The sequence below is a fragment of the Bos javanicus genome, chromosome X, assembly GCF_032452875.1.
Source record: "Bos javanicus breed banteng chromosome X, ARS-OSU_banteng_1.0, whole genome shotgun sequence".
Classification (NCBI taxonomy): domain Eukaryota; kingdom Metazoa; phylum Chordata; class Mammalia; order Artiodactyla; family Bovidae; genus Bos; species Bos javanicus.
In genome coordinates, this window is record NC_083897.1 from 88314754 (window position 1) to 88338269 (window position 23516).

Below are 23516 nucleotides of genomic sequence, written 5' to 3' on the forward strand. Positions count from 1 at the left end.
GGTGTGGATGAAAACACAGATGGGTTAAATATCCCATGTCCCAGGCCATCTCCAGGAAAGCCAATTCATACTCACTTACGTATCCCCTTCCTTCTAGCCTAACAATTCCAAGGGGTCAAGAATTTCACAGCAGACAGGACACCTCCTGGGGGAGGGCAGAATACGAGCATACAAGGAAAAGTTTCCTATCCTAAAAATCCCCTGGCGGTCGCTGGTAATAATTTTCCCTGAGACAGCGTGGACACACCTCCTAAATGACCTTCACAAATTTCCTTCCTAAACCGTAGCACGCTCGTCGACCTGTGTACCAAGCAATCGCTGCTGCCTGCCTATTCCAGGCCCCTGTGGGTCCGTGCCCCTTCTAGTGCCTCCCAGGGGGGTGATCAGGCCCCCTCTTCCACCCTGCCGGGTGGGTTCCTCCTCACCTGAGCACTCAGTTCCCTTGCCGCCCTTCACTACCTGCCAAAGCGAAGAAACCAGGCGTTGAAAGGCTGACTTCTTCCAGAGGGGCAAGGCTCCTTCCCCCCTCTAGGAGATTCAAGCCACAAAGCCTCAGGGTGGCCTCAAATGAGACCTGTCTCCTCAAAGTGAAGAGTTTCCTGGCCAATGCACCAAGTGTTGTACCCACACGTTCTGGGAAACAAACTCACTCAGAAGGACAGTGCAGATAGTGGAGTGCAGTTTATTACACCGGCAGGCCCAAGGCAGAGTCTCCTCTTAGCCAAGGACCCCGACCAGCATTTGTGAAAATCTTTTATACCCCATGTGTACGTGTCTGAACCCACCACCCCAGATTCCTTGAGACTTACATAAACCAAGGAAAATACAATCCCAATAATCCCACCATTCACGTGCTATGTGCTCATGTGCTCAAACAGTCAAACAATTAGCCAATAATCAATAAACCCGAGGTTACACTCAGATGGATACAGAAAAATTTATGGCCTGTCTGGAGGAAGGGGTGATCAGTGTATGTTTTCTCTTAGGTGATGAGTAACCCAGATACGATCTTCAAGGTTCCCCTGTCTGGAGGGGGTCTTACCCTTCTGTTGTTGTTTTCATAGGCACTAAACACAGAGTTCAGAGTCCATTGGAAAGGCAGCCTAGCGTGATCAGCATGAACAGGCCTAACATGGAGTCCAGGCCCTATGAATTCCTTCTTCAGAACAAAGGAAAAGAAAGATACAATCAAAGTTAACCCATGATTCATATGCCTTAAGCCTAGGTAGTTAACAGTGGACAATTATCAATAGGCCTGAGGTCATACCCCAATAAGCATAATAGAATTTATGATTCTATTCGGTTACACAGATAATTAGGGTATTCTTTCAGGCAACAGAGAGTCTAGGTACAAGCCCTGGGGCTCTTCCATCCAGGGGGCCTGGTTTTCCAGTTGGTATGTTGTTTCCATAGATACTGGGCATACAGCTCAAAGTCCACAGTCCGGCCCAAGATGGAGTCCTGCTTTCAAGATGGAGCCTGTTCTCTCTGTTTCCTCCTTCCTGAGGACTCTGTTATGAGTAAAATTGTGTCCATCCAAGAAAATATGTTGACGTCCTAACCCCCACTATTTCTGAATGTGACCTTAATTAAAAATAGGGCCTGAGATGGTAACAGGGAGGAAGGCCAGAAGTCCCAGAGCAGCAGGAGAAAATAAACTGTAAGTGGCAGACTTTTTTTTTTTTTTTCTTCTCTATATATGTTGACGACACCTAGTTCTGCCTTGAGCTAACCAATATGTTTTTCTTACAGAAAAGTTTTTCTTAAGCTATGTTAATGAAACCATGTATTTGCTTTGGAACCTGCCTTTCTTCAAAATGGTTCTGCCTAAGACTAACTACTTTTTTTTTTTTTTTCTTGTCTCAACCCTTGGGCTGATAATGGCTCAAGAAACCAGTATTCATGTCAATTGTTTTATGGCCGGGGGATGACACACCTTGGTCCATCCTATCTCAAAAATGCATATTGTGGGAGAGGGGCCTGGTGAAACTCCCTCAGCCTTGAGGTGTCTCTCTTATCTGATTAATAAGCTTGCTAACAGACATAAAACACCTTGCCAGAAACTAGCAAGGGGGCATTCTTTCTGCCCCTTTCTGATGTCCATGTCAGCAGCTTTCTCTCTCTCTCTCTCTCTCTCTCTCTCTCTCTCTCTCTCTCTCTCTTATATTTTAATAAAATTCTGTTACCCAAAAGGTTCCAGTGAGGAAGCCTCGTCTCTTGCCCTGGATCGAATTCCTCTCCTCCAGAGACCACGAATCCCGGCATAGCACACAGCTCACAGCAGGAACCTGTCGGGTCTTTCCAGAAGTAATCAATCTAGAACGAGGTCGTTAGGTGGGCCCTAATCCAATATGCCTGGCTTTCTTACAAAAAAGGGAAGTGCAGACACAGAGACACACAAACACACAAGAGAGACCGTGTGGAGGCACACAAGGAGTAGATGACCGTGTGATTGGAGTGATGCGTCTATAGGACAAGAGATGCCTGAGGCCACCAGAAACCAGGAGAGGGGCATGGAACACATCCCTCCCTAGCACCTTCAACAAGAGCATGACCTGGTTGACACCTTGGTTTTAGACTTCTGGCCCTCAGAACTGCAAGGCAAGAAATTCTTATTGTTCTGAGCCACACGGTTTGTGATACTTTGTTACAACAGTCCTAGGAAACGGCTTTCTGTACTTGGGAGTGGAGTGCTATTATAAGAAACACCTAAAAAGACATGAAGTGACTTTGGAATTGGGCAGCGGGTAGAGGCTGGAGAAATTTGTAGGTGCTTGACAGAAAAAGTCTAGCTTGCCTCAGAGAAACAGGTGGGAGAAATAGGCATAACTGTGTTTTTGCTGGGGTCTCAGATACCCTTCCCAGGTGACGCTAGTGGTAAAGATTCCTCCGGCCGATGCTGGAGACTCGAGTTCCATCCCCGGGTCAAGAAGATCCCCCAGAGAAGGAAAGGGCAACCCACTCCAGTTTTCTTGCCTGGAGAATCTCACGGACAGAGGAGCCTGGCGGGCTCCAGTTCATGGGGTTACAAAGAGTCGGACAGGACTGAAGCGAATTAGCACACAGCACTGGCCAAAGAAAGAAATGAATTCTAGGTATTTCCTAAAAGAATTAGAAGATTTAGAAAAGCTAATTTCATCTTAATTTCTGAATAATAATTTACTGATTGAATTTAACACATGATGAATAAGAGAAATTAACAGCTTTAGATATTTTTACCCTGCACAATGTTAGGTATAACTAGGTATTTAATAAGCATAGCATATCATGACGAAAATCATTAAAGACAACTAACTTCCTAGTTCTCTTCCATCCAGCCCCCGGTGCTGACCATGTCACCTTGAATGGGACTGTATTGTAACAGGGGTCGTTCGAGGACGTCCCTGTGGACTTGAGCAGGGAGGAGTGGCCGCACGTGGACCCTGTACAGAGGTGCCTGTACCAGGATGTGACACTGGAGACCTACAGCCAACTGTGCGCAGTGGGTGAGTAAGCACAGCTGCCCTGTGCCCCTGCCAGGGGCCTCAGAGACGCTGCTTCCATTCTCAGCTGCTGAATGCTCTGGGGCATCTGAAGTGTGTAATGGTGTCATCTTTGATTTGCCCGAGATACTTCAGTCCTTTTACACTTCTGTGATTATTACTCTATTCCCAGGGAAATGGGATTACTTTCCTGAAGAGCAAATAGAAGCGTGGTTGAAAGGCCCTGAAACCCAATTAACTGGACCCAATCCTGTATCGTGTCCTGTTCACAGGGAACCAAGTTCCCAAACCAGAGGTCATCTTCAAGCTGGAGCAAGGAGAGGGCCCCTGGACGTTGGAGGAGGAAACCCCACATCAGAGCTGCTCAGATGTGTGACCTGAGTAGATGGGGGACGTGGAGTAGATCTGTTTTTCTAGGACAGGCTGATGCCTTTGAAAGGCTCTGCAGATAATCTGTCTTGAACGTTCTAAGAGCGCCCGTGATTCCCTTCCCAGAGTTCTCTGCGTCACGAAGCGCCTTCCTGGAACCCGGGGCATTTTGTGTTGGCTGCAGCCATTGTAACAAGATGGCAGCGTCGGCGGAGTGACCAGGGGTCCTTCCTGGCGGGAGCCGGCGGCAGTGGTGGTAGCGGTATCGCCGCCATAACTTCACGGCTCCCCTGTACCAGCCCCCGAAGTCGCCGTGAAGGCGAGGCCGTTAACGGGAAGCCAGAAGCCAGAGGCTCAGCCTGCTAACGGTAAGAACCCCCTCAACAGTCTGTGGGCTGGTGAAAAGAAACCCGACAGTAGCGGCGGTCAGGTTCCCCTTGGCCGATTCTGGGCCCTGTGACGCTGAGAAACAGCCAGCGTTTTCTGTTTCAAAACCTACCTGCCTTCACAACCTTGCTCCGTGGACGAGCCCTAGGGGCGTCCATCGTCCCCTTAGAGGTGTCAGAGCTTAACCCCAACCCCATCTTTGTCTCTCAGGATGGCGAGCAGCAGTGGACCCAAGGCCGATGTCCTTGTCGGAGGGAGATATAAACTGGTACGGGAGATCGGTTCTGGCTCCTTTGGGCACGTTCATTTGGCGATAGACCTCACCAACCACGAGCAGGTGGCAGTAAAATTAGAATCGCAGAATACCAGGCAGCCGCGGTTGTTATATGAGAAGGAACTCTATAATATTCTTCAAGGTGGGGTTGGCATCCCCCAGATACGGTGGTATGGTCAGGAAACAGACTATAATGTGCTAGTCATGGATCTTCTGGGACCCAGCCTTGAAGATCTCTTCAATTTCTGTTCAAGAAGGTTCTCAATGAAAACTGTACTTATGTTAGCTGATCAGATGATCAGTAGAATCGAATATGTGCATACACAGAATCTTATACACAGAGACATTAAACCAGAAAACTTCCTAATGGGTACTGGGCAGCAGTGGAAGGAGTTATTCCTTATTGATTTTGGTTTGGCCAAGAAGTACAGAGACAACAGAACAGGGCAACACATACCCTACAGATCCGGTAAAAGTCTCACTGGCACTCCTTCCTTTGCTAGTATCAGTGCCCATATTGGTATTGAACAGAGTCGCCGAGATGACATGGAATCAATAGGACATGTTTTGATGTATTTTAATAGAGGCAGCCTGCCATGGCAAGGCCTAAAGGCTGCAACAATGAAGCAAAAATGTGAACAGATTAGTGAAATGAAGATGACCACACCTGTTGATGTTTTATGTAAGGGGTTTCCTGCAGAATTTGCCATGTACTTAAAGCACTGTCGCGGGCTGTCCTTTGAGGAAGCCCCGGATTACAGGTACCTGAGGCAGCTGTTCCGCATGCTTTTCAGGAAGCTGAATTACCAATATGACTATGCATTTGATTGGATAGTGTTAAAGCAGAAAGCAGAACAGCAGGCTGCCTCTTCAAGTGGGGAGGGTCAGCAGGCCCAAACCCCCACAGGCAAAAGTGACAAAACCAAAAGTGAAATGAAACATTCTTAAATTTGAATCAAGGAACAGAAGACAGAGCAGAAGATGAGCAGCAAATTCATTTCCCTGTCAACTGGCTCTGGTCAGCAGAGATATTGTCTCCTGAGTTGAAGGCTCTGTAGTTAATTAAATATGGTATCCAGTTTTCTATTTCACTTTTTGAAGTGGAAAAGTTCACTAAATGCTTGACACACGCAAATTGGTGGGGAAATTGTACCTATGCCAATTTTAATTAAAATCTTTTATTTTGAACTATACTGCTTTGAGAGATCTCATTTCAGAAGAGTAGCCTGTGCAGTTGCTATGGTTGTTAATGCATTCTGAGGGTTTATCCATCTCTAGGGTTTGCAAGTTGTTCACTTAAAACATTCTTAATATGGTTGACTTCTTGTTTGCGAGCCACCTGATATGGTAGTAATCAAGATTCCAAGTTCGAGCATATGAACGATTCTGCTTGCTTACTTGAACTAGAAATAACAGCCTCTGAAGTGAAGACTTAAGAAAAGCTTAGTGACTACTAGATTATCCTTAGGACTCGGCATTAACTCTATAATGTTGTTGGTATTTAAAAAAAGCTTGTTTGTCACAGAATTTTAGTTAACATCTTAAACTGAACATGTATATATGTTGCTTAGATAAACGTAGTCATACTGTAAACATCTACATGACCTGGGATTTGTTTTTATTTTGAAATGGGAGCTTTTTGGTTTACAGATTCATTAAAAACTGTAAACTGTTTCTTTAAAAACAAAAAACAAGCTCTAAACTTTTAGAGTTGCTTAGACAGGGTTAACAGAAGCCCCTTTGATACTTAAATGCCATGTCCTAGTATGACTCTTGCCAATATCCACTGTCTTCTTTGCTTGGCTTTTTTGGCGGGAGAGCTATCTGCCCTTCCCCCATCCCTGTAGTCTAGATCAAGGTGCTACCGTCTCAAGCACCTTGCTTTCTTAGTTATTTTTTTCCTTCCCTAATATTTTGTGCTTCTTCTGTCCTGCCTGCCCCTCCCCCGCCATAGATTTTTGTCCTTATGCAATGGGAACCCATATATCTGCTTCCTTCCAAAACCACCAATTCCTGCTCTTGCTCCTGCCAATCCCTTTCCATTTCCTCTCCAGCTTCTCCATGTCATCTAGAACCAGTCTCATTTCATTTCACATATGTCAACAGCGACCTCAGATTCTGTACTCTTTCTCATCACCCTATGTCTCATCCTCAGTTGCTAACTTCCTGGTGTTTGTGCTTCAATTTCTCTTATATAGTCAGCTACTTGGAATGTTAATTGTATTTGTTATCCATGTGAGATTCCTTTCTTTGAAGCGCTTGTTCTTATTGTTCTATCAATTTGTAAGTGTAGCTATTTTGTGTTTTCCTTGTTGATGAGTACCTTGTTCTCTTTTTACAAACTTTTTTCCTTCCATTCCCTCTAACTGAAGGGCCCTGTCTACTGTCCTCTGCTCTTCCCTTCCTTAAGGGAATCTTCCATCCATTCTGAACACGTTTTATTTTCCTATTATTCTACTGACTCATATAGTGATACCTTCAGTCCTTGCATTATGACTGTACCCTAGTACCAGAATTTACCTATGTAGAGTGACATTTCTCACAGCTGTGCAGTTCCTTCATTCTCAATATATTATTAACTGAAATCATTGTTGCCCAAATCAGATATTTTTCTCCCATGTTCTTCACTCTGCAATTCCTCTTTTTTCTCTTTTTGAAATTATTTAAATGCCCCCCACTTTTTAAGTTTCATCCATGTCACCACAAAGCAAGTCCATGTTTTATCCTGGATTATTCTGTTCCTAATGGGATTAACTGATTCCATTTTTTAACAAGTTCATTTTAGGTGCTACTGACAGATTTCATTACCTAAACCATGACATTTATCTTGTACCAGCTTTATGAAATAAAATTGCAGTTACTCCCTATTATGTAGTACATGATAATGAAACTTTCCTCTTAATGACAACAGGCCCCTTATTTCCAACTGAAACTTATCTTCCAGCACTCATGTTTAACTCCAGTTTTCTTAATGTTTCCTGCATAGGAAATTTCTGTGTCTAGGCTACTGATTATTTAGGGCTCTATTTAGATATAGGCTTCGCCTGTTCCATAAAATTGGGCCCTTAATCACTCCAGTATCTAATATTCTTTTCCTTTTCTAACCCCCACCATCCCATAGAAACCCAGAACAAATAAAAACTTTTTCCCCCTTTATTTTAATTTTTAATTGAAAACTTTTGGAGAGATGATACATTCACAAAGATTGAAATTCAGAAAGTGTGAAAGAGTATACAGTAAAAAAATCTCACTCTCACACCTACTCCCCAGTTCTCTTCCCTGGGGACTACCAATGTTAATCATTTTTTACTTTCTTTCCAGAAGTATTTCTTTACAAGCAGTGCTTTTAGATTGTCTGGTATATGATTATTTCCCATCCTATATCTATGAAAAATCTTTAAGAATAGAAAAATGATATTTTATTCTTAAATTTTCTAGTGGAAAAATGGAGAAACCGGGTCAAGTACTGACATTAATAGTTTTGTGTAGATGCTTCAGTGGGTTTTCTTAAAAGTGTGTCAAAAAGAGTTCAAAGAATCAGATTGTTAGTAGGAAGGGGTGAAATGGCTTGAGAACAAAACAGAAATTCAGCCTTGTTCATTAATCACTCTAGTGAAGCAGACAAATCTCACTCAAAAAGCATCAAGGTGGGCAGCATAGTGTCTTCTTTCAAAATTCGGAGAAAATTATGTCTCCCTAAGGTTGTGGTGAGACTGTGGACTAATCAGAGCGTAATGCTGTTAACTGATCTGTGAATCACATATAGATTTTGAACTGGCACAACAGAGCAGAAAGAGCCAAATTAATAGAAGAAGGGTATGTGAATAATTATTGGATTGGGGAATATGCTGGATTTTTTGAGGACATGTTCATGACTAGCAGAATGCAAACTCACATCCATAGCTATGGTTCCAGACTGATGACTCTATTTATGTGCTGATAAGGAAGTCTGTGGGCTCGGAATGTTAAAGATAATTATTTTCAGCACAGGCATTAACTTTTTACATTGAATAGTGGTAGCTGTAACTAAATATTATTGGCTCTAGTGAATTTTGTACACATACACTAAATGAAGTAGAAAGTTGGAAAAAGTTCTCAATCCATGTCTATGAATCGGGATGCTTAAGATCTATAGAATAAATGAAATGAGGCTTGTGGCTATAAAGAGTACAGCATAGGAGTGAAAGAATAGTGAAGTTTGGCAGGGATAAGACAAAGTTCTAGAGTTCACTATTTTAGCCTAACCAAAAGAAGAAAACAAACTGGATTTCATGATCTGATCAGGCTCAGTATTTTAAAATTTTGTATAATGGGATAATAGCATAACTTATTTGTTCTATTTAATATTATAAAACTATTGTATTTCATCTTCTGTACAAAGCATCAGTGATTTCCCCTTCCAGCTGAATTGGTACATTACTTAGAGTAAAGATGAGCTGCTGGAAGAACTAAATGGGTACCAGATCGTCTATGTAAGTGGATACATGCTGTCTTGTTTTAATCTCTCCTGCACATGACCCATGTCATCTTGGGAAAATTATATACCTGTTCTGGGCTTTAGTTTCCTCTTTCAATCTAGCTCATATGGTTTCTGGGAGAATTAAATGAGTTTGTATGCGTGTACATACTTCTGTGTCACTTAGAACAGTGCCTGGCATGTCCTAAAAGCTATGTAAGTACATAGCATGTAGTAAGAACCATATGAGTGTTTTCTGTCATCGTCATCGTCATCATCATCATCTGGGTTGCCTGTGTCCAACCTGGATCCGTTGGATGTAACTCCTCTATATTTGGCTGCTGCTTCTGCTGCTGCTGAGTTGCTTCAGTCATGTCTGACGCTTAGCGACCCCGTGGACTGCAGTCTACCAGGCTCCTCCGTCCATGGGAGTTTCCAGGCAAGAGTACTGGAGTGGGTTGCCATTGCCTTCTCCCTATATTTGGCTAACTGTATTAAATTTGAATTTTGCCTCCTCTTTCTCCTTTTAAGAGAGAAACATGGGATTGAAATCATACACTCGATAACTACTGTAAAAGCTTCATTTCACAATGAGAAACGATGAATTCAAGAGGAATTATTCATTGTTTCTTTTAATTAAAATGATTACTCATTTTAGATAAAAAACTGTGACAATACGGTGACCAGATAAATATAAGGAAAACCAAAATAGACCTTTGTGTCATGTTGCTTTCATCAATAAGAACACATTGGATAAGTATACAGATTGTGAATATAAGTACACTGGAAAAATAACTTACATGATCCCATAGTTAGTTCATAAGAACAACCCCTTAAAAGTGACTCATTTGGGAATGGTTTGACGTAGACCTTAAACTTACAAGTTCTAATATAAGTAACATAGGCAAACCTTGAGAAGATTATCGGTTCTGGTTAAATTTTACTTTTTCCTTTTTCTATACCATGTCAGTTCTCATCTAAATGAGAAATTCTGAGAACCTAATCAGTGTGGGAAAGCCCTCAGCCAGAAACAAGAACACATTCCTCATTGAAAATTTCTTACTGGGAAGATAGCCTATGTATGCAGTGAATGTGGAAAGGTCCTCACTCAGAAGCCAACACCTCTTTGTCCATCCGATTAGTCATTCTGTGGAAAACCCCTATGAATGCAATCGGTGTGGTGAAACTTTCATTCATCAGTGGGTAGTGAGGTTGCATCAGAGAATTCATTCAGGAGAGAAACTCTGCATATGCACTGATGTAGGCAGGCTTTTATCCCAAAGACCCACTTGGTTGCACATCAAAAAATTCATAGTGGAGAGAAGCCATATGAATACAGTGACTATGGGACATCTTTCCCTTCCAAATCACAACTGCGTGAGCATAGCAAAACTCACACAGGGAAAAAACCCATACCTGCACAAGATGTGGGAAGGTCTTCACCAAAAGATCAAACCTCCTTATATACCAGAAGTTTTGGACTGGACAAAGAGCTTATGTTTATACTGAATGTGGAAGGGCCTTCACTTAGAAGTCAATCTTGATGACACATCAGAGAATTCATACTGGTGAAAAACTTTATGAATGCAGTGACTGTGGTAAAATCTTTACACAGAAGTCACACCTCACTGTACACCTGAATGTTTATACTGGCAGGAAACCTTCCGTATGTACTGAATGAGAAACATCCTGAACTCCCCATGACCACTCTAGTAACACCTCCCCATTCTTCTCTAATGCTATCTTACCTTTGGTACCTTACGAACCTTCCTGACTTCCCCAGTCCTGCATTGGTATATCTCAGAAGGGGACTGTTCTATCCTGAATTATCACCCTCTCCCATAATTGTATCTCTTAGGAGATAATTTCTCTCTTGCACCCATGCCATATACTGAGGGCACCACTGTGGCACTAAAAATATCCCAGAACTCTATATATCTCAGATCCAAACACTCCCCTATCCTACTCCGGGAAGCTTTCTGGACCAGGGATCAAACCTGTGTCCCTTGTGTTGGCAAGTGGATTCTTATCCACTGTGCAACCAGTGAAGTCCTTAATGAGTTTTAATCCTAGTAGTATATGCTGGGGAGTTCTTCGTTTTCTCTCCAATCTATTTGACTTTACTGATTTTTGACATTTTAATTCTTCCTCAGCATTCTGAGAAATGCTTTCCCATTAGAAGCACTGATCCTGGCTTCTATACTCCTGGGTGAGAAAAAAAAAAAAAAAAATAATCCTAGTAGTATAAAACATAGTATGCCTATTACTAAATACCTAATATAAAATAACATTTTGTAGAAGAATATATAATTGAAATTTATGCAATTCACTGTGTTCATGCAGTAATAGTTATTCTTTACTAAAAATGAGGACTACATAGACAGAAGAATGGATAGAAAAGATATGATATATACGCTTCCCGGGTTGCGCTAGTGGTAAAGAACCCGCTTGCCAATGCAGAAGACGTAAGAGACGTGGGTTTGATCCCTGAATTGGGAAGATCCCCTGGAGTAGGCAGTGGCAACCCAGTCTGGTATTCTTGCCTGGAGAATCCCCATGGACAGAGAAGTCTGGCCTGCTACAGTCTACGGGGTCGCAAAGAGTCAGACATGACTGAAGCGACTGAGTATACTCAGCCATCAAAAAAGAATGAAATAATTCCATTTGCAGCAATGTGGATGGACCTAGAGATTATTATACTAAATGAAATAGAGGAGGACAAATACCACATGATGTCACTTATATGTGGGGTCTAGAACATGAGAGTCCCTTGCACTGCAAGGAGATCCAAACAGTCCATCCTAAAGAAAATCAGTCCTGAATATTCATTGGCAGGATTGATGCTGAAGCTGAAACTCCAGTACTTTGGCCACCTGATGCGAAGAGCTGACTCATTTGAAAAGACCCTGATGCTGGGAAAGATTGAAGGTGGGAGGAGAAGGGGACGACAGAGGATGAGATGGTTGGATGGCATCACGGACTCAATGGACATGAGTTTGAGTACACTCTGGGAGTTGGTGATGGACAGGGAGGCCTGGCGTGCTGCAGTCCATAGGGTCGCAAAGAGTTGGACATGACTGAGCGACTGAATTGAACTGAACTGAGAACATGACACAAACGAACTTCCTACAAAATAGAAACAGACTCACAGAGAGACATAGAGGACAGACTTGTCTTAGGCAAGGGAGAGGGGAAGGGAGAGGGATGGATTGGGAATTTGGGGTTAGCAAATACAAACTAGTACATATCCAGTGGACTACCAACAAGGTCCTACTTATAGCACAGGGAATGCTATTCAATATCCTGTGAAAAACTATAATGGAAAAGAATACTTTAAAATGTATGCATATGTATAACTTTGGCATACAGCAGAAATGAACACAATAGTGTATTAATAAATCAACTATACTTCAATAAAAATATTGATAAAAATGAGGACTAAATTAAGCCCTCTTAAATCCTCCAGCTAGTTTGAGAAACACTAGAAACACCTTTCCTAGGCAGTAAAGTACCAGATGTTATGCTGGGAACTGAGTAGGGAGAACTATATCATAGACACACTTGGCCCTGTAGCAACCCTGAAATGTGAAAAGCAAATACAGGTAGGTAGGAAAGGTAAATTCTCCATGGGCGGGGGGCAGTTTACTAGTGTTGGAGAAGCTTAAATTGGATGACAAGTAATGTAATGAAAAGTGCGAAAGTGTAGAAGTTTAAAAAACAAATGATCTCACATAGCTCTATGTCAAAGAAAGGTATATGTGACATTCAGGGAAGCAAAATGAATTAAAAATCTGAGGACAAATGCCGGATTCCATCGTAGAAAAAGTTAGCATTGTTTCCTTGATCTAATGGGTCACCATGGAGGGATTATATATGCAGGGAAGATACATGAACTAAGTTTTGTACCTTTGAAGAATTATACTCACTGTTGCAATTGTATTTTATATTTCATCATGTTTAAATGGAGATGTTTAAAAACAACATTAAAAGAGGAACTGACCGTAAACCGAGTCCTTGCACAGAATTTTAAGTCCAGACTGAAAATGGCATACTCTAAGACCAAATTTTAAACATTTAAATTTTCCAGTTTTAGGCAGGAGTGGCTGAGAAGTTAAAAATTATATATACTTAAGTGTACAATGGTGGTGTTTTAATATAAATATAGTCTTTTCACTTTGACCTACCTAAGGCCCAAGTAGTGTCAAAAGTTCCAGAGGAAAATTCAAATGTAGGATGGTTTGCACCTATATGAAATGAAATCGTCAGTGAGGTGTGCACATGAAGAACCATATCCACTGAGTTCTGCTTTGGCCCTATGACCTCAGCACTTTTAGCTGGTCCTAAGCCAGCGGTTCTCAAACTTGAACATGTATCAGAATCACCTAGAGGGTGCGTCAGCACACATATTGCGAAACTTCATACCCAAAAGTCTGGTGTAGGACCTGAGAATTTGCATTTCTGCCAATCTCTCAAATGATGCTGCCTCCGCTAGTCCAAGTAACATACTGTGAGAACCATTATCAAAAAGACGGCTGTGTCAAACCCTACTATAATACACTTACAACAAGGTTACTATCGACAACACTCTTTTTCATTAGGCCGACCCCTTGTCCAGTTTACACCTGTTGTTTGGTATAACCATTATTACTATTATTAATGGCTGCAATGCACAGCTTGTGAGATCTTAGTTCCCTGACCAGAAATTGAACCCCGATCCTCAGCAGTGAGACCACAGAGTCCTAACTACTGGACCTCCAGGAAGGAAGTCCCCCAGCATAATTGTTAACGATGCCTCTTTCCCATTCTAAAGTGTCCTGATTTAGATGATAAAGTACAAGGTTAACACGCCTACACTCCATAAGGAGATCAAACTTGTTTTTGAAATTCAGTTATCGTAAAACACTTCTCTTGGAAGAATTGGCATATTTTATACCTGTGACCAATGCAAATCTTACAAATGACTGTATATCTTTTCCAGCTACATCTGATAGGAAGGTAAGAAAGAAGCTTATATCTCGATTTTAATTACTCTGCAGGACTATCAGGCACAAATGTCTACAGTCGAAATAGATCCTGGTGCTGACTTTGTTCATCCTGTATCTCCTCTGACCTAAATTTATAGAGTCATACCTGGACATTTTGCTTCAGGGATTCTTAAAGTCCCCCTAAAGACACTGGGAAAGCAATGGGTGCAAAAAAACAGACACATGAATTAATGATAACTCATTAAAAACTTGGTTATTTCCTGCTTTTATTGGGAAGGGGCTTGGGTCTGTGAAGTCAGGAGCATTGTAGAGATCAGATCCACCAGCCTGGAAATACCCATACTTCAGCTGGGGGTCGCATCCTGTGGGAGAGCCAAGGAGCACCACATTTCTATGGCCACAAGCTGTGTATCTGTAACTGATATGATTGCGTGACACCTAGAAAAGGCAGGTTTCTCGCTGGGACCAAGTGTACAACTATCTGCTCCTAAGTTGTTAAGTATCTGTCTTTACACCCTGATCCAAGACTTCAATTTCTATAAAACAGTCATGTATATGCACAAATTTTAAATGCAGAAATGTCGCTACAGTGGTGTTAATTGTCAAAACCAAAACTATCCTTCATACATGTTTACTAACAGTATCTTGGTATTAAAAATACGCTACATGCAAAAACTCAATATTAAGAAACAGTTAAAATTGTACACAAAAATATTTGCTGACAGATAAATATTTAAGTTACAGTAAAGAGAAAAAAAAGGTTAACAATTCTAGTTTTCACTTAAAGTGTGTGCATATATTAGTATATTAAAAACTCATAAGCAGAAACACTGAAGCCCATACCCAGAAAAAAATGCCTGAAAGCATAAACATCAAAATGTTAGTAGGATTGATAGTTAGGAGGTAATAGAGTTAGTTCAGTTCAGTTCAGTCAGTTCAGTCGCTCTGTCATGTCCGACTCCTTGCAACCCCATGGACTGCAACATGCCAGGACCCCTTGTCCATCACCAACTCCTGGAGTTTACTCAAAGTCTATTGAGTCCATGATGCCATCCAACCATCTCATCCTCTGTCATCCCCTTCTCCTCCCGCCTTCAATCTTTCCCAGCATCATGGTCTTTTCAAATGAATCAGTTCTTCCCATCAGGTGGCCAAAGTGTTGGAGTTTCAGCTTCAGTATCAGTCCTTCTAATGAATATTCAGGACTGATTTCCTTTAGGATTGACTGGTTTGATCCCCTTGCAGTCCAAGGGACTCTCAAGAGTCTTCTCCAACACCACAGTTCAAAAGCATCAGTTCTTTGGCACTCAGCTTTTTTATAGTCCCAAACTCACATCTGTACATGACTACTGGAAAAACCATAGCCTTAACTAGATGGACCTTTGTGGACAAAGTAATGTCTCTGCTTTTTAATATGCTGTCTAGCTTGGTCATAACTTTCCTTCCAAGGAGTAAGCGTCTTTTAATTTCATGGCTGGAATCACCATCTGCAGTGATTTTGGAGCTCAAAAAAATAAAGTCTGACACTGTTTCCACTGTTTCCCCATCTACTTCCCATGAAGTGATGGGACCAGATGCCATGATCTTAGTTTTTTGAATGTTGAGCTTTAAGCCAACTTTTTCACTCTCCTCCTTAACTTTCATCAAGAGGCTTTTTAGTTCCTCTTCACTTTCTGCCATAAGGGTGGTGTCATCTGCATATCTGAGGTTATTGATATTTCTCCAGGCAATCTTGATTCCAGCTTGTGCTTCTTCCAGCCCAGCGTTTCTTATGATGTACTCTGCATATAAGTTAAATAGGCAGGGTGACAATATACAGCCTTGACGTACTCCTTATCCTATTTGGAACCAGGCTGTTGTTCCATGTCCAGTTCTAACTGTTGCTTCCTGACCTGCATACACGTTTCTCAAGAGACAGGTCAGGTGGTCTGGTATTCCCATCTCTTTCAGAATTTTCCAAAGTTTATTGTGATCCACACAGTCAAAGGCTTTGGCATAGTCAATACAGCAGAAATAGATGTTTTTCTGGAACTCTCTTGCTTTTTCCATGATCCAGCGGATGTTGGCAATTTGATCTCTGGTTCCTCTGCCTTTTCTAAAACCAGCTTGAACATCTGGAAGTTCACGGTTCACGTATTGCTGAAGCCTGGCTTGGAGAATTTTGAGCATTACTTTACTAGTGTGTGAGATGAGTGCAATTGTGTGGTAGTTTGAGTATTCTTTGGCATTGCCTTTCTTTGGGATTGGAATGAAAACTGACCTTTTCCAGTCCTGTGGCCATTGCTGAGTTTTCCAAATTTGCTGGCATATTGAGTTCAGTACATTCACAGCATCATCTTTCAGGATTTGAAATAGCTCAACTGGAATTCCATCCCCTCCACTAGCTTTGTTCATAGTGATGCTTTCTAAGGCCCACTTGACTTCACATTCCAGGATGTCTGGAAAAATAGAAAGGGGGTCTAGGTGAGTGATCACACAATTGTGATTATCTGGGTCGTGAAGCTCTTTTTTGTACAGTTCTTCTGTGTATTCTTGCCACCTCTTCTTAATATCTTCTGCTTCTGTTAGGTTCATACCATTTCTGTTTTTTATGTTTACTAATATAAATAGTAAACATAAAATAATAAGGCATAGAATTAGCATAGAATTGGTATAAGGTTAAGACTCTATGGATTGCAAGGAACGTTCATGACACAAACCACATTATCTAACCACTGAGAAATTAGGTTAGAAATCAATTTTTAAAAAAGGATTAACTTTTTATTGCAAAATAGAAAAGTGCTTCAAAGTGCTTACACAGGTGAAATGAAAAAAAAATCATAACTGAAATTTTAAAATACTTATTAATGAACAATAATGATAATACAATACAACATATCTTGTGGATCTTAGATGGAAATGTTTAGCCTTCAGGCTTAAATTAGAAAAAGAGGGGTTGACTAATAATTCGCTGGGCATCTGATGTAAAAAATCCCATCATTGAATTAACAGTAGCCCCATCACCAAGGTAGATTTCCCCCCATCACTCAACTCAGAATAGCCAACCAAACCCTTTCAAAATCACCCCTGACCAGCGCTAACCTGTAACCCTGACAACTCCTTTGCTTCCGAGTTCCAACCTCTAACAACCTGGTATTTAGTGGAGAGGCAAGGTAAGTCGAAAGCTCATGCTCAAGAGCACTTGGGAAGCCATGTTCCCCAGTCGACAGGCCGCTTTCATGCAGAGTTCATTAGAGTGCCTTTACACTTTGCAGATTTGCTGGGCTTCTAATATGGCTACATTCAAGTGTCATTGCTTCTTAGGGACCGCCATCGTGGAAGGGTGTCCTTGCACTACAGTGGAAGAAGCTTTTGCCTCCTGTCTCACCCAGCAGGCCAGTGGGGCTGCCCTGGGAGAAGGTAGCCTGCCCCTTATTTGGGTAAACTTCCTGGTGCAGGAAGGTCTTTGGGGTTAGGCTCTGAGGAGCTGCTAAAGGCAATACATGGGTGAGAGGGGCGCCATTACTAATGAAAAGAGTAAGAATAACCCAGAATAAGTCCAGGAGATACTGTTATAGCAGAAATTGATTAAGCCTGCTTCCAATATGCTAGGTCTTATTCTTTTAAGCCCACTCAGCCATTTTGTCGAAAATGTTTCTCTTTTTCACTTAATTACATTTTGAAAATGATTATTTCTAACCAAAGCTGTACATTGCACGTGGTGTTTGCTTCTCTGAGAAAGCGCTCCCTAACACTCCCTTCTTTTGTAAGCATTCTTTATTCCAGAAAGTCACAGTGTGATAGCTTCAAGGTCTGCCAAAACCCACCCAAGACTGCCTGACACCAACTTTGACCATGTAAAAGTTTTCCGAGAGGAAAGAAGAATGCAAGCTTGCATCTGCCCTACTCCTTACCTGCAACACTCCCTTCCCCTCCTGAACTATAAGACCCCCTTTCTATTTTTCCCAAGGGAGGGCACAGTCTTGAGGGCACTAGGCTACTGTGGCCTCCTTTGCCTGGCAAAGCAATAAAAGCTACTCTTTTCTACTTCACTCAAAAGTCTGTCTTTGCATTTCTTTTCGGCATTGGAGAACATGATAGCCTATGGTGAACGGTGTCGGATTCTTGATCTCCAGAGAAGATTTAGCTTCGGGACCAGGGACCAGGCTTGATCACTCAAGAGCTTTTGTGTAGCAGAGTTTTATTAAAGTATGGAAAGGGACAGAGAAAGCTTCTGACATAGACATCAGAAGGGGGACAGAGTGCCCCCCCTGGCTAGTGTTAGCAAGGGAGTCATATACTTTTAAAATTAGTTATTACAATAAATCAAAAGAATCTCTCCAGGTTTTAAAGATCTTACTAGACCCACTCCCATAATTTACAGTTTAAGATAACAGGATTAGCCAGAAGGTTTTCAGGAAGGACAAACTGTCCTCAAGCAGGATACATTGTTATAAAATCCTTAGTACAGAGTGTGAACTGAGTTGTTTGTTGTGTAATCATCAGTTCTGGGCTTAAAGAAAAAAAAACAAAACGTTTTATGTAACTAAGGAATGTAGAGAAAGAAAGGAAAAAAGGTGTTTGTCCTTTCCTCCTCCTTGAGAATTCCAGACCCCTATCACCTCTTTGAGAGCCCCAGGCCCCTTTCTCCTCCTTGGGGACCCCGGACTTCTTCTTAACCTGCCTAGGAATTGACCCTCTCTTTCCCCTTTTTCTTTTAGGAGAATTATGTTGCCAAGGGAAAGGGGCGTCATTTTCATTCCATAACTACTTCCTACTGTTGAGGGGCATGATCCCTAAATTGTTGAGGCAACACATTCTCCTAACCCTCATATTGAGGGTCTCTGATCCAGGGGCTCCAAGTAATAGTTGGAGGAGGTTGTGGCACTGGTAGGAGCCTGGACAATCATTTGCAACTTAAAAGCTTTCAAACGGTTAGAAACAAATCCAGTTACACAGTTACAGATGCAGGGAGCAAACAGCAAAAACAGAACAATTAGAATTATTACGATTAAGATTGTGTTCTACCATGGGGAGCTAGTTAACGTTTCCCAAAGTGAGGTGACTGAGGCTCCAGGAGGATCCATAGCCTGAAGCATCTTGTTCATGTGTTTAGTAAAGTAAGTAACATTAGTACTCATAACTAGTATATATGTACAACATTGGGTATGAATAATGGCACAAGTTCCTCCTTGTGCAGCCGTTAGAATATCTATGGCCAATCTGTTTTGTACAACCACCTTTCTAATTTGTATTTGTTCAGTATTAAGGGCTGAAGGTTAGTCAAAGCATCAACTCGTAGCATAACATCTGATGTGTAGTTCCCAGAGAGGAAACGAATATTATAGCCAGATAACCATACCAGTGAAATACAGATCTTGCCCAATGAGTTTTAAGGTGTGGCAGATTAGTAGGCTTCTCTGAAAACTCTGAAGCCGTGAGTAAAAGTTAGACCTAGGGTGCATCTTCCTATCCAGCCAGGGGGAAGCCACACCCATAGGTAAGAGCCACGTATCCAGTGGGTCCCATTTGGAGTAAACCCGTGTGACTGAGGGATCCAATCCCAATCAGTTCCTGGCCAGGCAAAAGGAGGACCTACGCTGAGATTGGAAAACACAGGAATGATTGTACTGTATATTTCTTGAGGCAAAAACCCCAGTTGTTTCCAATCATTATAAGTAAGTTGTCAGCTAACTTCTGGGGATGGCTCTATTTTTCCCCCAGCATATGGGAGCATTAGATAGTAGGCGTCCCCTTTTAGGAGTCAGCCATATGACCTCATCCCATATTTGATAAACATCAGGTAGAAAACCACCAGATCTAGACCCATTTACCTTCTTATGTGCTGTAAAATAGTCTAAACCGAGTTAAAACATAATCAAAGTTAAAAGTTACATTATGTCCATAGTTACATCAGTCCATCTTAGGATTGTCAGATGTCATCTGATCAAGAAGAGGTGTCACATATGATTTTTGTTGGTCAAAGTATTCTCAGAGTTGAAGAAAGTCCTTTCCTTGAAGTGGAGAAATCCACCATGGGAAGTCTTCAATTGATGAGGAGGGGAGTCCTCGGCAGACCCACCAGTTAGACTGATTGTGGAATGCAATGTAGGGATGAGTCCAGGACAGGAAGGCACTGTCTTGAAAGTCAAACGGCAGACTCAGGCAGGACTTTTGGAGTCGGCAGAAGCAAGCCCACCTGGATTCTCAGGCCCATCTCGGTTCCTGGCCCAAACAGTGGCTTGTTTGACTCCAAGGCTGGGTCAGGAGTCAACCTCCTGGTAATGTCTATTGAAAAGCTAAAAGCTGAGTCACATAGTTTATTTTGAGGCTTCAGGATCTATCATGATATCTGTGCACAAAAACAGTCTGTCACAGAGACAGTCCCTTTTTCTTAGGGGCAGTTTGAGCCCTCATTAAAGCTATGGGTAAAACTTTAAACCAATTGTCTTGTGTTTCCTGAGTTAGCTTATGCAGATGTCTCTTAATAATGCCATTAGCTTTTTTCTACCTTTCCCGAAGATTAGGGTCTCCAGGTACAGTGTAAGTGATATTCTATTCCTAGAGCTTTCAACACCCCTTGAGTTACAGCAGCTTTAAAGGTGGAGCATTGTTGCTCTGAACTTTAGAGTTTAAGATCCCAGTTACATCATGAGGAGTCAGTACAGTAAGATTTTGTCCATTCATTAACCTCCGGCTTTAGTGGATACTGCTTTTGATGTGAAAGTAGGTGAGGGTCATTGAGCTTGATAAAGACAGGAACAGCATTTTGTGCACGACCCACCGTTTTTCCATCAGTTCACACTCCAGTATTTACAGTTGGATCCATTAAAAAGAGCTGGTTCGATCTCCATGAAAACAGAGGCCTGGACCTTGTTCGGTATATCCCTCTCCAGAAGGGGCGAGGGAGACTCTGGCAAGATTAGAAACTCGTGAGAAAACAGCACAGAGTCCCAGTTGCCACTTAAAGGATGACTGACATAATAATGTTTGGCTCATCCAGACAGTCCCATTATGGTAGTGGATCGGGCGGAAGGCGGGCCAGGGGCTTCAGTGAGCACAGAGAAAGTTGCCCCAGTGTCTAAAAGAAATCAACTGATTGACCCCCCCACACACACACACAGTTATTAATACCCAGGGTTCCTCAGGTGTAATTAGGATGGTAGCTTGTGTGGGGACCCCCGGGCACCTTCAGTCCAGATTGTCTTGAGAGTCCGACCCCTGGGGCCTACACTTTGGAGGGCAGTCTCTTCTCTAGTATTGGTCCTTTGCAGACCAGACCTGGAGCCAGGGGCGGCTTAGATGCCCGAGGGCAATCCCGCTTGAGATGCCCCTCCTTTCCACAGTAATAACAAGTGTTTCCCTTTTCACGTGGGTTCCTCTGGGCATTTTTCCTCATGCTGTTTCAGAGCAGATCCAACAGCCATTGTTGGGGCTTCAGTCTTTTGCCTGGTTCCTTTTTTGCCTCTTATTTTCCCCCTTATATTCTCTACCATAATATACCGTCTGAGCCAGCTGTAACAGTTTTTCTAAAGACTGATTCGGTCCAAACGCCTGTTTTTGCAACTTACGGCAGATATCTGGAGCTGACTGAGTGAGAAATCCATCTTTTAAGATCATTCCTCCTTCTGCACTTTGAAGATTGACGTCAGTAAACTTGTGGAGAGCCTCCCATAGTCTAAACTAGGAGTTTATCAGGAGTTTCCTTCTCTCCCTGGTCTATGTCAGCTAACTTAGCATAAAGGCTTAGCATGTGCTCACTTGAGTCCTTCAAGAATACATCTGGCAAAGTGACTCTGTCATAAGAACTGCTTGGCTCCTAGTAGGAAGGAGGGCTATTTCATGTTCCCTCTTTCCCCTTGTCTCACATTCAAGCCATTCATCTCCAAAAGTAGTGGACTGTGTTAGTTGTTCAGTCGTGTCCAACTCTTTGCAACCCCACGAACTGTAGCCCGCCAGGCTTTTCTATCCAAGGAATTCTCCAGGCAGGAATACTGGAGTGGATTGCCATTCCCTTCTCCAGAGGAATTTCCCAACCCAGGGATCGAACCCTGGTCTCCTGCCTCGAAGGCAGATTCATTACCATTTGAGCTACAGCGAAGTCTCAGCTTCCCCCAAAACTCGAGTTCTCAAGTCAGGAGTCAGCGTCTGTCCCAAGACATACATTACATCTCTCCAAGTAAGCTCATAAAGTAAAGTTAGTCCTGTAAAGTCTTCTGTGTACTTTTTGGATCCTCTCAATGGTCTCGACTGCAATTAGTACTGTTTGAATTTCTACCAAGACAGAAGCAACCCCTCCTGGAAGGGTGCCCTGACTCTCAGCCTGTCCAGCTGGGAGCCCCAGATACAGGGGCAAAGTAAGAGAACAGGAGGCAGCTGAGGGTTTCACACCCAAATCTGCACCCTTAGGACACAAGTCTGGCGTGTCTCATAGAGAGATAAAGAACAACACATATGGAACTTCTACCCATTTCTCTTGTTTCCTACAGAACTGGTCTAGTTGTAAAACAGTAATAATTGAGATTCTTCAACAGGTCAGCGTTCCCTGTCTTCCAAAGGATACTGTGGCCATTCAGTATCACAAAAGAAGATAGGGTGTCTTTCTAAATTCTGGGGATCAAACCTGTCCCAGCTTTTTTTAGAAAATACATTTTAAAGGAGTGGTTCTGGAACTGCTGGCTCCCATCTGTAAGAGAGAAAAAAGCGGCATCCACAGCCATGGCTTTTTTCCGCTGGAAGCGTCCTTCCCTGCTCTAGATGGGGGTGTAGAAGACTCTCCACCGGAAGCTTTCCTTCCCTGGTCAGATTTAGTCTGTCCCTTACCGATGGAGGCATCTTAACTTGTCCCTCCCGGTACTACCACTGAGGTGGGGTGGAGATGCATCAGGGGTAGACCTGATGGCATCGCAGATTGATTACTTCCATACCACCAAGACCTTTGTTTGATTTACCCTTTTCTCTGTTGCCACCCAGAGTGTAACAGAGTAGCTTTCCCGGAATGTTTCCCAAGCTAGTACTACTAGGGGAAGCATCCATCTTGTGTGTGCCTGTGCCCATTCCTGAGTACTGTCCTGATCTCAGTAGAAGTGGTGAGTCATTGCCACATCGGTATACCAAAAGAGGTGGTAGAGGGTTGGCTAGCGAGGAAAAAGTGAGCTACTTGAGCTACTAGGAACAATCCTTCCAGTTCATTTCCACAGATTCCAAAAAGAATATCTAAGGAGTTGAGACAAAAGCCTCCTCTGGTCTACTAAGAGCTAGAGCTACCAGAGAAAGAAGCCCACTGTACTTCCAATCTGAACAGATCCTGCAGTTCCCAATCTGTGTCCTCAAAAACCTCATGGCCACCAGCAGTGCTTCTATCCATATAGATAGGAGGCACAGCCATGACAAAGACTCACTTTCAGGTCGCTGGCCCCTGAGGCAGGCAGCCAAACTAGTAACCTCCAGCCTGAGAGACGTTCCTGGAGCTAGAGTTCCACCTCGCTCCATACATGCTCCTAGTAACTTTCTAGCAAGGCTTGCCTAGTCTAGCAAGGCTAAGCGCTTCCATACATGGGGGTCTAAGTAAAAGTACACAGTAA

The 23516-nt window shown here is 42.5% G+C and overlaps 1 protein-coding gene across 2 annotated transcripts; it reads left to right on the forward strand.

Moving 5' to 3' along the window:
• The first annotated feature begins 1356 nt into the window (after positions 1-1356).
• On the forward strand, positions 1357-5763 carry LOC133243267 (casein kinase I-like). Of its 2 annotated transcripts, none has more exons than XM_061409944.1 (3): positions 1357-3485; positions 3755-4219; positions 4449-5763. In XM_061409944.1, exon 3 carries the CDS (start codon positions 4450-4452, stop codon positions 5458-5460), a length of 1011 nt encoding a protein of 336 aa, XP_061265928.1. In that variant the 5' UTR covers positions 1357-3485; positions 3755-4219; position 4449; the 3' UTR covers positions 5461-5763. The 2 variants fall into 2 exon arrangements, with proteins under 2 accessions (XP_061265928.1, XP_061265927.1); XM_061409943.1 differs by having other exon boundaries at positions 1359-3485; positions 3655-4219.
• The last annotated feature ends 17753 nt before the right edge of the window (positions 5764-23516 follow it).